The 13,231-nt window shown below is 40.1% G+C and overlaps 1 protein-coding gene across 1 annotated transcript; it reads left to right on the forward strand.

Moving 5' to 3' along the window:
- Positions 1 to 1,604: 1,604 nt before the first annotated feature.
- On the forward strand, positions 1,605 to 2,499 carry MELLADRAFT_90260 (uncharacterized protein; the record flags this gene model as incomplete). Its single annotated transcript, XM_007413324.1, has 5 exons — positions 1,605 to 1,635; positions 1,914 to 2,139; positions 2,233 to 2,260; positions 2,334 to 2,380; positions 2,481 to 2,499. 5 exons carry the CDS (start codon positions 1,605 to 1,607, stop codon positions 2,497 to 2,499), a joined length of 351 nt encoding a protein of 116 aa, XP_007413386.1.
- Positions 2,500 to 13,231: the final 10,732 nt, after the last annotated feature.

A 13,231-nucleotide genomic window follows, 5' to 3' on the forward strand; every position in this document is an offset into this window, starting at 1 on the left:
AGGCAACGCTGCCACAATTACTTTACCAGTATCGGTATCGTAGCGGTATCGTAGTTTTTTTTGGGTATCGTATTGTCAGTATCAGTATCGCAGCCACAATACGGTACTGCCCAATCCTCCTGGCAGTATTGTGTATGGCGTTACTTTACTTAGTATTGTATTGCCCTCCGAGTACAATACTGGAATGGGCCCAAGGAAGTATCAAGTACAAAATCTCTATTGATTTTGTGTCTGGGAGTGCAATACTACAATACAGTATCAGTATCTGATCGGTATCATGACAAGATACGGTACTAGGTATTGGGCGGCACAGTATTTCCATTGCAATACTTTACTGAGTATCATATTGTGGGTACAACTACGTTACTGAGGCTCAGTTTCTCTAGTATTGTAGACCCGTTACTTTACTGGGTATTGTCGATACAATACCAGTATCGTATTTGTGGCAGTGTTGCTCGGGGTTGGCCAGCCAAATTTGTCGACCTGCCAGGTTTGACGTTTTGGTCGAATCTTGCAGGTTGACCTGGCTAGTCCCATAGACCTGAAACCAGGAGCGCGACATTGGATTTTGCAAAGGGAGAAAACCCATAAGTTTCAAGGTCAAGTACACTTCAAGTCAAGGGTACCAAACACACCAAACCCTGGTACACGCCTCGTGGCAGACATGGTCTACCTGCGGATCCGCAGGCAGACACCTCGCAAATCTACGCCAGCAAGGTCAAAGGCAGCCAAAAGGACTCTTAAAATCTCCTTGTTTGAACAGAGTAACGAGTACTACACAGTGCCCACTATCTTCAGTTTGCTCAACAAGTGAGAGCGCCAGCTCCGCAGACTCCAGAGAAGACAAAGGGCCGTGAGCGTATTCTGGCCGGTGCGCTGGACGCTGGCCATTTCACATTATTTCAAACATTTCACATATATTTCACACGGATTAATCCTCCCGTCCGCGGGTACCGTATCATGCTTTTTCTGAGACTATGTCAATAAGAACACTTATTGAACTGGAAAAAGATGTTGTATCAAAAGAACTCCTTCAGAACTTTGTGCAAATGGACTGAAAGAACAAAGAGTGCAACAAGCAATTGTGAAGAACAAAGTGTATGACCAAAGCTTAAAGTCGTAGCTATCACTGACCTGGAGGGTTTAAGAGGTAATTTAAAGGCTGGAGGGGTGACTTGGACAAATTATAGCTTTGAAGACATAAGTATGTTGATAGTATGATAGTGTGGTAGTATAAAGGATGAGGACAAACACTAAGAAATAGGAAAAAATCACAGGGCTTATATGTATACCCATTCCATCATGAATAGCTCACACAACACAGTAATGGTCAGCTAACATTTTGAATATCACACAAGAGGCAAGAGCTTCTATTCTTAGCAATGAAAAAAACATGTCAGTAGTATAACAGATAGGTCGACCGGTATAGTTACAGCCGTTGTAATATCTATCGGCAGTTTTTTGAACAAATGTGTTGTCGCCAGATTTAATTTGACAAAAACTCGACAAAAGCCTTTCAAGATTGATCAACTTTATTGTCTTTGTTTGACAAGGTTCAATACTGGACAGGTAAGTTTCACACTTTCCTCTCTCCCTATACACGCATGACTCCCTGCTGTGCCATACCAAAAGCCGGTTGATTTTTATTTTTTTATTTTTTTATTTTTGTTAACCGGACCAACACCCTCCCCCCTTTCTCTGCTCATCTCCGATCCAGTTGGAATCCATCACATTGACCAATTTTCCCACACCACACTGTCACCACGTGCATCCCCAATCACCCCTAAAGGCAAGTTGAACATCTTGACTTGTCACAGGTCCACACCACCTCACTGACCGGTTTTGATTTTGTCCTATTTCTTTGGATTCATTTTTTTTCTTCCATTTTGGTCACTTTCAATCCAATGCAACAGAAGAATCAAACCTCCATCAAAATAAAAATGTAGATCCGATTCAAGGAAATGAATTAATTTCAAACGCAGTTCAACATCTTACAACTCAAGTACCAAGACATAGATTAACGATTGAACAAGAAAAAGTCTTATTGAAAAGGTTTTCTATACAAGAATATTTAAGTAAAAGAGAAATGGAAGAACTCGCTGAGAGTTTAAAGATTCCTACTAGTCAATTGAGAACTTGGTAAGGCTTTTTGTTTTCACATATATCTTTTATATTTTTGACTTGTAAGATTTCGAATCTGATTTTGATTTTGTCTTTTCTGGTATTTTGTAGGTTTGGAAACCGGTGCTCAAAGCTCAAAGTAAGAAAACCTTCAACATGGTCTTTTTTGCACCTTCAATATCTGATATGTTTGTATTCTTTGTCATTCAAAGACAGCTGCAAGACAACCGGCTGAATTAGAAGCAGGAATGGGTCATTTGTTAGTTCAACTTTAAGATCCATGTTTTTCTTGTCCCATTACAATTGACTGATCTTGTTTGGATTCTTTGTTTTGGTTGGTATCTTTATATCTGATGCAGAACTTGGAAATTTGAATAAACGAATCAATGGAAATGATCATAAATCAAAAGCTTCTACTTCAAGATAATTTAAATTGTTTTCCCAAAAATTTCTTTTCAACAATCAAAATAGACTTTTGAAACCATTTTTATCAAGTGGTTTTTTTGCTTTTATTTCAAAAAAATATCTGTTAAGACAAATCTTTGTATCTTTCAGACCTTTTACAAAAATATACTCATACTAATAATCATCAAAAATGATCATAACCCATCATCTATATATATATCTTGGTTTCATCTTTCTTGCTTTTTTTTCTTAATTACCAATGTATCTCAAAGTGACTTTTTTCTTATTTTGTCTGAATCTCCATCAAAAATATCTATGTTTACATTTTAATATAATCATTCTACTTATCTTTATTAAGTTTTGATCTCAAAAAGTTAATCGAAATTTATTTATTGTGATCTACAAAAATATAAATTCCCGTACATCATTCTTTAGTCATTCAAATCCTAATATCATTTGAATCATCTGATGGGTTTACAAGAGAATCAGTTTGTTGGAACAAAATATTTTTTATCCAAAATCCTCCAATTCATCTTATTTATAGCCTTCTCCTACTGAGTGGAATGAAAAAAATGGCTGAATTCATTTTTGCTTTTGTATAAGTTGTGCTAAACGAAGCATTTATTTGTAAAAACAAAATCTCTCAAATCTGATATGTTGGTTTCATTGTTGGCTTCTGTTCTAGAAGTTGAAGCTTTACAAAATTGAAACATTGTGTTGTGAATTATCAATCGCACAACAAAGTGTTGATTGATTGTTGTTCAAAACAGATCACATATTTTATTCTTGTTTCACATGAATTTCGCACTATACAAGATTTTGTTAGCATAATCTTGTCACTTTGTTTCAAGTTTATTGAAAAAAAAGACACGAAGCAGATAACATACAATTACGAGTTTGTATTCGGTTAAACAATGGATAAAGCAAGAATGTTGATATGATGGATGTTATAGGAATTGTTATAGATCGAAATATGGGGAAATTTGATGAGATGATGTTGTCGCCATTATAAATGGGTTTCCGGTAATCATTTTGAAAAGAGAATAACCGGAAAGAGAGAGATGGAAAAGGGTTAGAAAGAGGAAATGCGAAAGAGTTTGTCTCTTCTTAAAAGAAGAACGATACACTTTAGTCTGAAAGTGGAAAAAAATTGTCTTTTTTTGACTTTTTGACTTCCAGAGTAAAATCCGGTCACAACACATCTGTTCAAAAATCTGCCGATAGATATTACAACGGCTGTAGCTCAAGTCCTAGGCGTCAGCTCCAACAGTGATGATGATATCATTACCTATAACAGATAGGTCAACCGGTATGGTTAGCTCAAGTCCTAGGTGTCGGCTCCAACAGTGATGATGATGTGGAAGCCGATCCCGGGACTGAGAAACTAGATATACGGCCGCCTGTACAACTAGCACGTGACCTGCTGTGGCCCAGTCGTGTACACACCATCCTACAACAAGTAGGATGCATAGAGATCAAATTGAAAAGTTTCAAATTGAGAGGTGGACCGTGTTGTGACAGGTCAAATTCCCTGCCAAACCAATCTCCAAATTCTGACCAACCCGCTTTGATCTCATAATTATTCACCGAGTGCAAACAATTGTTGTACAATTTGTTACATCACACCAACGTATATGTACATTGCTTCTCTGTGTGCTGCACTGCTGTCAAATTTTTGCAACAGCCTACAATCAGCTGAGCCTACACCACACACCACAGGGTACATAAACTTCCTTGGCCTCAGATGGTTCTGGAAGCCTGTCCAGGAATTCTGTTGAGATCACTGCAAAAATGCAGTTTCATTCACAAAATTTGTGAAGACAGTGACTGGAGCCTGGCTCTAACCTAACTAAGTCCCTCTCAGCCAGTGAGCCTGTGAGAGGGGGACTTATATCTTATGCACAAGATTTAGCACAGGAGCCCAAAATTTTGGCTGGAGACTTTTTCCAACTGCTATATCTCAATGTCTTACAACTAAATATCCTGTGGCACTAAGAAAGGTTTTGCTCATCCACTCCTTCTACACATGATGTAACTTTGAATTCTTGCATTTCAATCAGGAAAAGGTCAAGAAAGATACTTGAAAAAAACATTTTTCTGTAACATTCCAGACTGCCCACTGCAAGCCACTGACAGCTTTGACAGCTTGGTAAAAAATCTGTGAGATTTTCAAAATTTTGAAGCATATTACATCTGCAGCAATAGAGGAGAACCAAAGATGAATCAAATGGGTATGTGTAGAAGAAGCGGATGACCAAGACATTTCTTTTTGAGGTAATGAGATATAGCAGGTGGAAAAAGTCTCCAGCCAAACTTTTCCGGCTCCTGTGCCAAATTTCATGGATAAGATGTAAGTCCCTATCTTGCAGGCATGCTCACCAAGAGGGACTTGGTTAGGTTAGAGCATCCACAGTGGTGGGCTCCAAATCAGTGCTCCAAATTGAGCGAATTCAAATTTGGTGGGGCCCCAAATCAATCCAGATGCAGTCGTTTGGGCTTCAAAAGTGTACATTCTATGTGTTTACACTCACTTTGAGATTGGTGTGCGTGGGCTTACATGTGCGAGGTAGGTTTTTTTAAGTTCAGAGTTCTTCAAAAACAGCAACAAACAAACACAGGCAAATGATCACACACACTTATTGTTTCATTTATAACAACGTGCAAATGTGAAAATTTAAAAAATTTTGTTGACATGGAATAAATCCAGTGAGGCTCAAACTCAAAAAGCAAGTGGTTTGGGTAGCACGCCGCACAGACATGCACTCCAAAACCATGTCTAACCGACTGCACCACGAGACTTCCCCCGTTGGTGTGCTTTTCCCCACTACAATCACATTTTTGTATGTATTTTTTGGCCTGTCACAGGTTGCGCACCGACCACCTCTAAATTTTCAGAACGCCTCAATTGCAAGCTTTTTGCAAACGACTGCACAACAAACTTGTACACTCCACAACCTGAGAAATACTCCATTTGCAGGGATCAATCTTGCAACCTCTCTGTGCATTTCCTACCAATGATTTTGGTCTGCACCAAAAAAAAGTTGTTTGCCTTGTCCTTGTGCACAATATACAGAACTTTTTTCCCAAGGAATCACAGTGTTCTCTCCTTTGAACATGTACAAATGTTTCCATCTTCTTAACACTTGTAACATGTAGCAGCTGATAATCTGACTTGTCACTGACAAGTATCCTCTTTTGAGCAACTTTGGCACTTGTCTAAAGGAGGAGGGATTTAGATGGAGCGCATTACAGACATGGTCCTTTTTGAGAACACCAGGACTGGGGGAGATGAATCAAACATCAGACATAAGTACCTAGCCTAAAAGGGTAAGTACCTAGCTAGAGGGTATTAAATACCTAGACTATATACAAGCCTCCGGCTGAGCCCTGACTCAAAAAACATGGGTACTGCCACTGGCCTGACTGCACCCCAAATCAATAGCTCAAGACCCCCCCACACACAAAACCAACCCTAACCCAATTAAGCCCTGTTGGAAAGACAGTGAATCAGTTTCTATCTTTCATCATAGTGACAATCCTGACATTAGAAGTTATATTAGAAATTCCAGTAGATCCTATTCAAGCCTCATCTTTGTGCTCATTCTTATTTTTCTCACTTTAACATTTCCTCTGATAAACTTAGGTATTTATGTATTAGGTCTTACTTCAAACTTATAGTCCTTACTTAACCTGTTCAGTAACTTTGTGGTTGTACTCTTTTCATATTCTTAGGTTAGTTTCCCAAGTCTGCATACTTGAGGATAGGAGAAGCTGTGCTCACCATTCGCACAGAACTGTCAGGTCATGGTGTCCTTAGCCATCTACAAGTGACTTGATTCTAATTCAATTATATTTATTGTTCTGGCTTTGCTAGCTTGATTCCCAATATAATAAGATCCAAAAATATGTTATGATCTATTTTCACAGATTGGAAAAGAAGATGAAGGAATGTAGCCAAAGTCCTTTCCTATTGATTAGAGCATCCCCAACGCGGACCTGTTCTGAAAACCAAATACAGACCCAAAAAAAGATTGCTGGAAAAATTATGACAGCTGGATTTCATTTTCAGCTTTGTTGCATCCAACGCGCACATGAGGTAGAAATTTTTGAGTCATTTTGAGCTGCCCAAGTTGCCAAACCCTCACCTCATCCAACCACCAAATAGCCATCAATTGGTTGGACAATGAGAAGATAGGACACATGTGCCAAATGCCTGTCCAATACTCGGCCAATACAGCTTGCTGTAAAAGTTCAGTTGGTATTTCATATTTGGAGTACCGACCATGTGAAAGGCATTTTGCTGAAGATTCAAACTCACACACATGGTGAGCTGTCAACTATTCAGACCACACTGGATGGTTGTTTTGTGACCACACCGCCAACATATTTATCCGAGGTATTATCGGATCACCAACCTCCGACAGAAGCTGTCCGAGGTTTTGATCCGAGGCAATTCCCAGCGCAGAAGATTACCTCGGACAAAAACCTCGGACAGACCTTGTCCGAGGTTTTACCTCCAATGATGCCTCGGATTCCGCAACCCGAGGCATCTATGTTGGCAGTGCCAAGGCCAGTAAATGTAACATACAGCTTACGTGTGTGAGGGTAGTGACTCTTTTGAAGGAGGCTACACTCACTAAAAGGTGGCACTGGGAGTAGTTTAAGATGAAGTATAATAAGTATTATTATATTTCAGTTGTTAAACTAGGTACAAAGGAAGGAGAGGATGATGAGAAAGGGTAAGATAGGATGGGAGGTTAACAACTAAGAGTCTGCTGGGACAAATCCTGGCAGAGTACAGTTAGTTGACTCTTAAAGAAGAGGTTTTGATTTATAAGTTACTATAACAATGAAAACTGGATCCCAAAGTTCTCCAGTATCCTTTCAGTAACAGGATCAAGAGTGATTATGAAGATCACTATCTCGGTTATCTCTTGGAGGTCACCAACCTAATTGGTTATTGTCTTAGAGGTCACCAACCTAGTATTGAACTACTTAGGGGAAGTAGGGGATCTAGAAGTGAAGTGTATAACTTACTAGGATCTAGTCAGGAAAGATCAAGGGGAATAGAATGAATCACTAGTATTACTATTTGTAATACTCTTCATTATTATCCTAATTGAACTCTTGATGGTTCTTTAGAAAGTGGTATGTATGAACTTAGTTTTTCCTCTGAGGATGAACTGAGTTTTGGTTTATATATTCAGCTCTCTAAACCTAATATTGTGATATACACAAGTGTTGCAATATTAGGTTCATAATTATTATGTTTATTATTTTTATAAATAATTACACTTGATGTTATGTTCAGTAATCATTAAGTGCTGCATGCAATATAAGCATTTTTAACTCTTGATACTGAGTTATGAGATGTTACTATTGTTTTTGTATGCAATCTTATATGTTACATATTAGTTCTTGAGTACTTACATATGTAATTAGTGTTTTATACATATGTCAATACATGTTACATATGTTTCTAAGATATATGTACATGTAATTGAGTTTTATAAGTAATAGTTATATTTACAAGTTAGTATTTGGGTACATGTGTATGTACCCAGGGCTGACAACATGTGTGTCCGATTTGTTATGTTTACCAACCTGCGTTGGAGATGCTCTTAAAGAGTTTGTCAGATGAGGGACTAATAAATACAAGTTACATAATATAACTGATGTAAATAGAAGTTGTGTGACATGTACCATCTCTTTCATCACAATTGTACTTCTCTAGTTATTAACTTCCAAGGTAGTCATTGATACTCATTTGTGATTTCAAAATCGATTTTTTTTGGCTGGTCCAAAGGTAGTACAAAGTAGACATTACCTACCATCATTGCCACCATTAAAGAGGTTCTCTGGCCTAGGCTGGAATCTCATTGCACGTAGAATGGGACATTGAATCATCTTGCACTGCACAACTGAGCCATAAAGCATATGCTACATATGTGCAAACATTTGAATAAATCCTCAGCTATTAGCTACATATAGTTCCGCTCAGTCATGTGTCATCTGGATAACCAAATCACATGTAATGCATCCTGTAACTTTGTTCAGATTGAGACCTGCATTTTTAAAAATTGATTACAGCTGTTTCAACAAAGATCAATTCTCTTGAAAATCTTGTCAATATGCAAAACCTGGGTTTTTTCTCTCACTTGGTTTTGTCTCTCCGCTAATTGAAAAAATACAGAAATGATTACACCTGTAATCAAGTTTTTTCTCAGTGTTTACCTGCCACAGAGACAGCTTTCTTCAAGAAAAAGTTGTCAACCTTCCTTGAAACGGCTGTACATACATACATCACAATGGCTCCTCATGAAATATTCATGAAGCTGTGTAACAGTAACAGAAGGGGAATCTGGTCCCTAGGACCCATTTTCCCATTGGGAACCTCTTTAATGCTGGCAGTGTGTAGCAACAGGGGGCTACAGAGCGCCCGGTAGCATCTCATTGCACCTCTAATTACCAAAATTTGGATGCAAATATTCTGTAACAGTAAATGATCAATCAATTTATGTTTAAATTGCAAGGGGAGATAGCAATTGTTTGGATTCGTGTTGATGATGGTATGATATGTTCACCAAGTGCAAAACTGATTAGTTATTTGCAAACATCATTGGAGAAGTTTCTTAAATTAGTGTGGCAGAAAGAGGTAGATCAAACAGTTGTGGTAAAGATTATAAAGAAAGAACATGGTTTGTTTTTACAAACTCAAGAGGTTCTCGCAACGCAGATTGTAACCTATTGTAACACTACAAAGGCAAGTCCGTTGCCCAACTTGGACCGATTTTCTCTCGTGCTTTCCGTACATCCGAGGCGCAAGGGTTGAACAACAACGCTTGCGCGAAGCCGAGATGGAGCAGGATGGAGCTCTTATCACCTTTTGGGTCTGTTTCCGGCGTCACTTTGACCCTATCCCCGGAAACCACTGCGCATTGGTATCCAAACTACATATATCCAGGAGGTACATAGGGACCACAATTGCTTTTGGATATCGATGCGAGGGTACCACTATGATCAGCTATCATAGTGTACATCATAGCAACGGTTGGCACATTTTCTAAATTTCAATATCAAAAAGAATATCATTGAAAGACTTTGCTAATGACCTTTTTGTTGAACTACTTGATGTCTCATGATGAACTCCTCTCGTACTCCTTATGTCATCTGTCATGTGTGCTTTCCATCTACTGCTTCTTGTCTATTGTTTTCTTTTATCTCTCATGACGGATCATGTGACTCCTCTAGTTCTTACATAACTAACAAATGTTTGTTACGTAGTAGTGTTGTGTATATATACAACCTGGAGCTGCACTAGGAAAGGGTCTCTTTTCCTCACCCTTTCCATTTCATTCTCGTGCGCTCCAGGTATGTATTTTCTTTTTCCTTCATGTTGTGTGTGTTACTTATGAAATTGAAACCACCCTTTCCATTTCATTCTCGTGCGCTCCAGTTGATCGCAACAGGTTATGAGACCCATCTCTACCAACTGCTAGATCTCGATTCAAGTTTTTTTTAAAATCTTTAATCTGTAAATTGCGCCACACTATAAGGGTCCCTGGGTACACAGTACACCAGTGCATTTTTTTAGCTCTGTTTCTCTTCTCCACAACCTAAATCATCTTCTCTCGAATACTCCAATACAAATCTCTTACACACCACAACCTCCTCATATCCACGCTGGATTTTCCTATTTTATACACAACCACACGTTATCCACCGTCTTCATTCGATCTCTATCCCTCTTTATCTCGTTATACTACTTCAATCATGGCCTCGTTAGGCTCTTTGGATGATCGTTCTAACAAACTATCCGGTATCACTGCTCTGCAACCACCTGGCGAGAACTCGAATTATCTCGACTGGGAGTTCGCTCTTGAGCTCTACTTTGTGGATGCTAAGTTGACTTATGTTCTCAAAGAGACGGATGTGAAAGCTAGGCCGTCGACATGGGAGGATGACAATGCTCGTGTCTGTACCCTCATCAGTCGCGCGGTAGAAGATGTGAATTATCAATATCTTAAGCCGCATCAAAACAACGCCGCCGCCATGTGGAAGGCCTTGCGCCTTGCACATGAAGACTCAACCTCGGGTGGTAGAATGATTGTACTCAACTCTCTCGTCACCTCCAAAATGGGAGAAATGGACTTAGATACACATCTGCAATCGATGAATCGGTTGTTTGAAAAACTCGCATCTCTTATCACGGAAGATCAGCCTCTTACTGCCGATGATATTTACACGACCTCTCTTATCAACTCGTTGCCCGATGATTGGGCGCACGTGGTAACTCCGCTAATGCAGCAGAAGACTACCGATTCCGTTTCCGTCATTCGTGCACTCAAAAACAAACAAAATCGACGAAATGCATCAGGACACGTATCTGTTTCAAAGGCTTTCAAATCTCACTCATCCTCGACTCCATCCTACAAAACCGCATCATTAGATCAGTGTCAGACCAACCGCAAACTTAAGAACGCTAAATTCTGCTCCTTTTGTAAACGAACGAATCATGATGTTAATCACTGCTGGGTGTTGGACAAGATTCTGGAGGAGCGTAAATCTATGACGACTCCGTCAGGCTCTAAAGTCTCTTCTCACTCTCGACCTCAGCCTCAATCGTCAAAAGCCGGTAAAACCTCTGTTGTCTCGCTAGGTTTTAGTGAATCTGAATCAGAAAACGAAAGCCCTGCACAAGCTAAGTTTGCATTGGTTGATGTTGCGAGGATATCCCGTCTCAAAGAGTGGAATATCGATTCTGGGTGTTCATCAACCATGACACCAAACTCTTCATCTCTCTCGGGACTTACTCCTGCTACGAGGTCTATCCACTTGGCAGACAACTCGGTAATTTATGCTACCCACTCTGGCACGGCTCAACTCGGCATATCAGGTTCAATCGGTCACAAATCACTCTTTGTCCCCGATCTGCAAGAACCATTACTTTCTGTTTCGTCTCTCTGCGATGATGGTTTTTCGGTGGTATTTACCAAAGACGGATGCCGCATTCATTGATCGACCGATAATCTCTCGGACTCCTTACCAGTAGGAAACGGTGTTAGAAGAGGAAACCTATACTATCTTCCTGAAAAAGTTGACACCTCTCCCTCTATCTCATGCTTCTCAAGTAAAGCTGACATTAGCTTATTTGATTGGCACTGTCGACTAGGCCATATAGGTCTTTGTCCATTGAAAGCCGTCCTGAAGACTCATGATGTAAAACCGTCAATTTTGAATGAAATCGAGGTTCAACAGTGCGATATTTGCGTTAAAAGTAAAATGTCGCGAATGAGCTTTCACTCTAGATCTCCTTATCGCTCAATTCATCCCGGGGATCTAATTCACTCTGATGTAGCTAGTTTTGAAACACCATCTCGTGAGGGGTTCAGGTACTTTGTTACTTTTATCGATGACTATTCCAAGTACACTGTCATCTATCCTCTCAAACTCAAGTCGGAAGTCTTTATGTGTTTCAAGAATTTCTGTGCTGTTTTCTGTAATCTCACTTCATTCAATGTTAAGTCCTTACGTACCGATAACGGTGGCGAGTATCTTGGTAAAGAAATGCAAGCCTACATCATCGACAAAGGCATTACACACAATCCTGGCCCTCCACATTCTCCGGAACTCAACGGTGTCTCTGAGCGTTCAAACAGAACTATAGGGAATCATCTGCGATGTTCACTTGTTACGTCAGGAATGCCAAAGACTTTTTGGGCTGATGCTCTTCGTTACCTCACACACACTCTTAACTCCATACCGTGTTATACGCCGGCTGGATTCCACTCTCCAAATTCAATCCTATCTCTACCTGACCCATCTATCTCCACCCTGTTTCCTTTTGGGTGTCAAGCTTATTACAAAGTTCCTGAAGCAAACAGGAAGAAACTAGACCAAAAAGCTCAAGCTGCTGTACTATTGTCATATCTGTCAGATGGGAACGGGTACAGATTGTGGGATCTCAGACATCGAAAAGTTGTCAAATCGAGAGATGTCCTGTTTTGTCATGATATCTTTCCTTACTCCTCAACTATTTCTTGCTCTCCCCCGTCCATTGAAGCTGATATTCCCTGGCCGAGTGATTACGTGTCTTCTCCCTCTCCATCTCTAACGGAAGGACAGCGTCGCGCGCTTCGCGAAAGACGTCTTTCCAACTCTATACACGCTCCTCGTTGCAGACCTATTCGAACACCTGCTCCTACGCCTGTTGTAACACCTGCTGTTTCACCAATATCATCTCCTAAAGCAATAACTATCTCGTCAGATTCACCTGGTAGCTCACCCCGGATAAACAGTCCATCATCCTCCTCAGAAGATGCACCACAAGAACGCATGCCACTTCCTGCTGAGCCCTCAATACCAACTGTGCCCAAAATAATTCCGGAAACACCCTCGTCTCAAGCAGAACCTCCTACTTTGTCGCCCTCGCCTCTTCCAATGGAAGAATCTTCCAGTCAGCCATCTGTCCCAGACAACTCAACCAAGCCTGTTAAGGCATCTATCAAGAAGTCAGTCAAACAACCTGGTCCTCCTACTCGTCGTTCTGGTCGTTCAACGAAACCTCCCGATCGATTTGGCAACTGGGCAGGTTTAGTAACAGATGAAACTGCATCTATTGATACTCCTCGAACGTGGAAACAGTTACTTTGCTCTCCCAACAAGTCGAAGTGGTTAAAAGCTGCTGACAGTGAATTCTCCACTC

This window comes from Melampsora larici-populina (genome assembly GCF_000204055.1).
Source record: "Melampsora larici-populina 98AG31 unplaced genomic scaffold MELLAscaffold_36, whole genome shotgun sequence".
Lineage (NCBI taxonomy): Eukaryota > Fungi > Basidiomycota > Pucciniomycetes > Pucciniales > Melampsoraceae > Melampsora > Melampsora laricis-populina.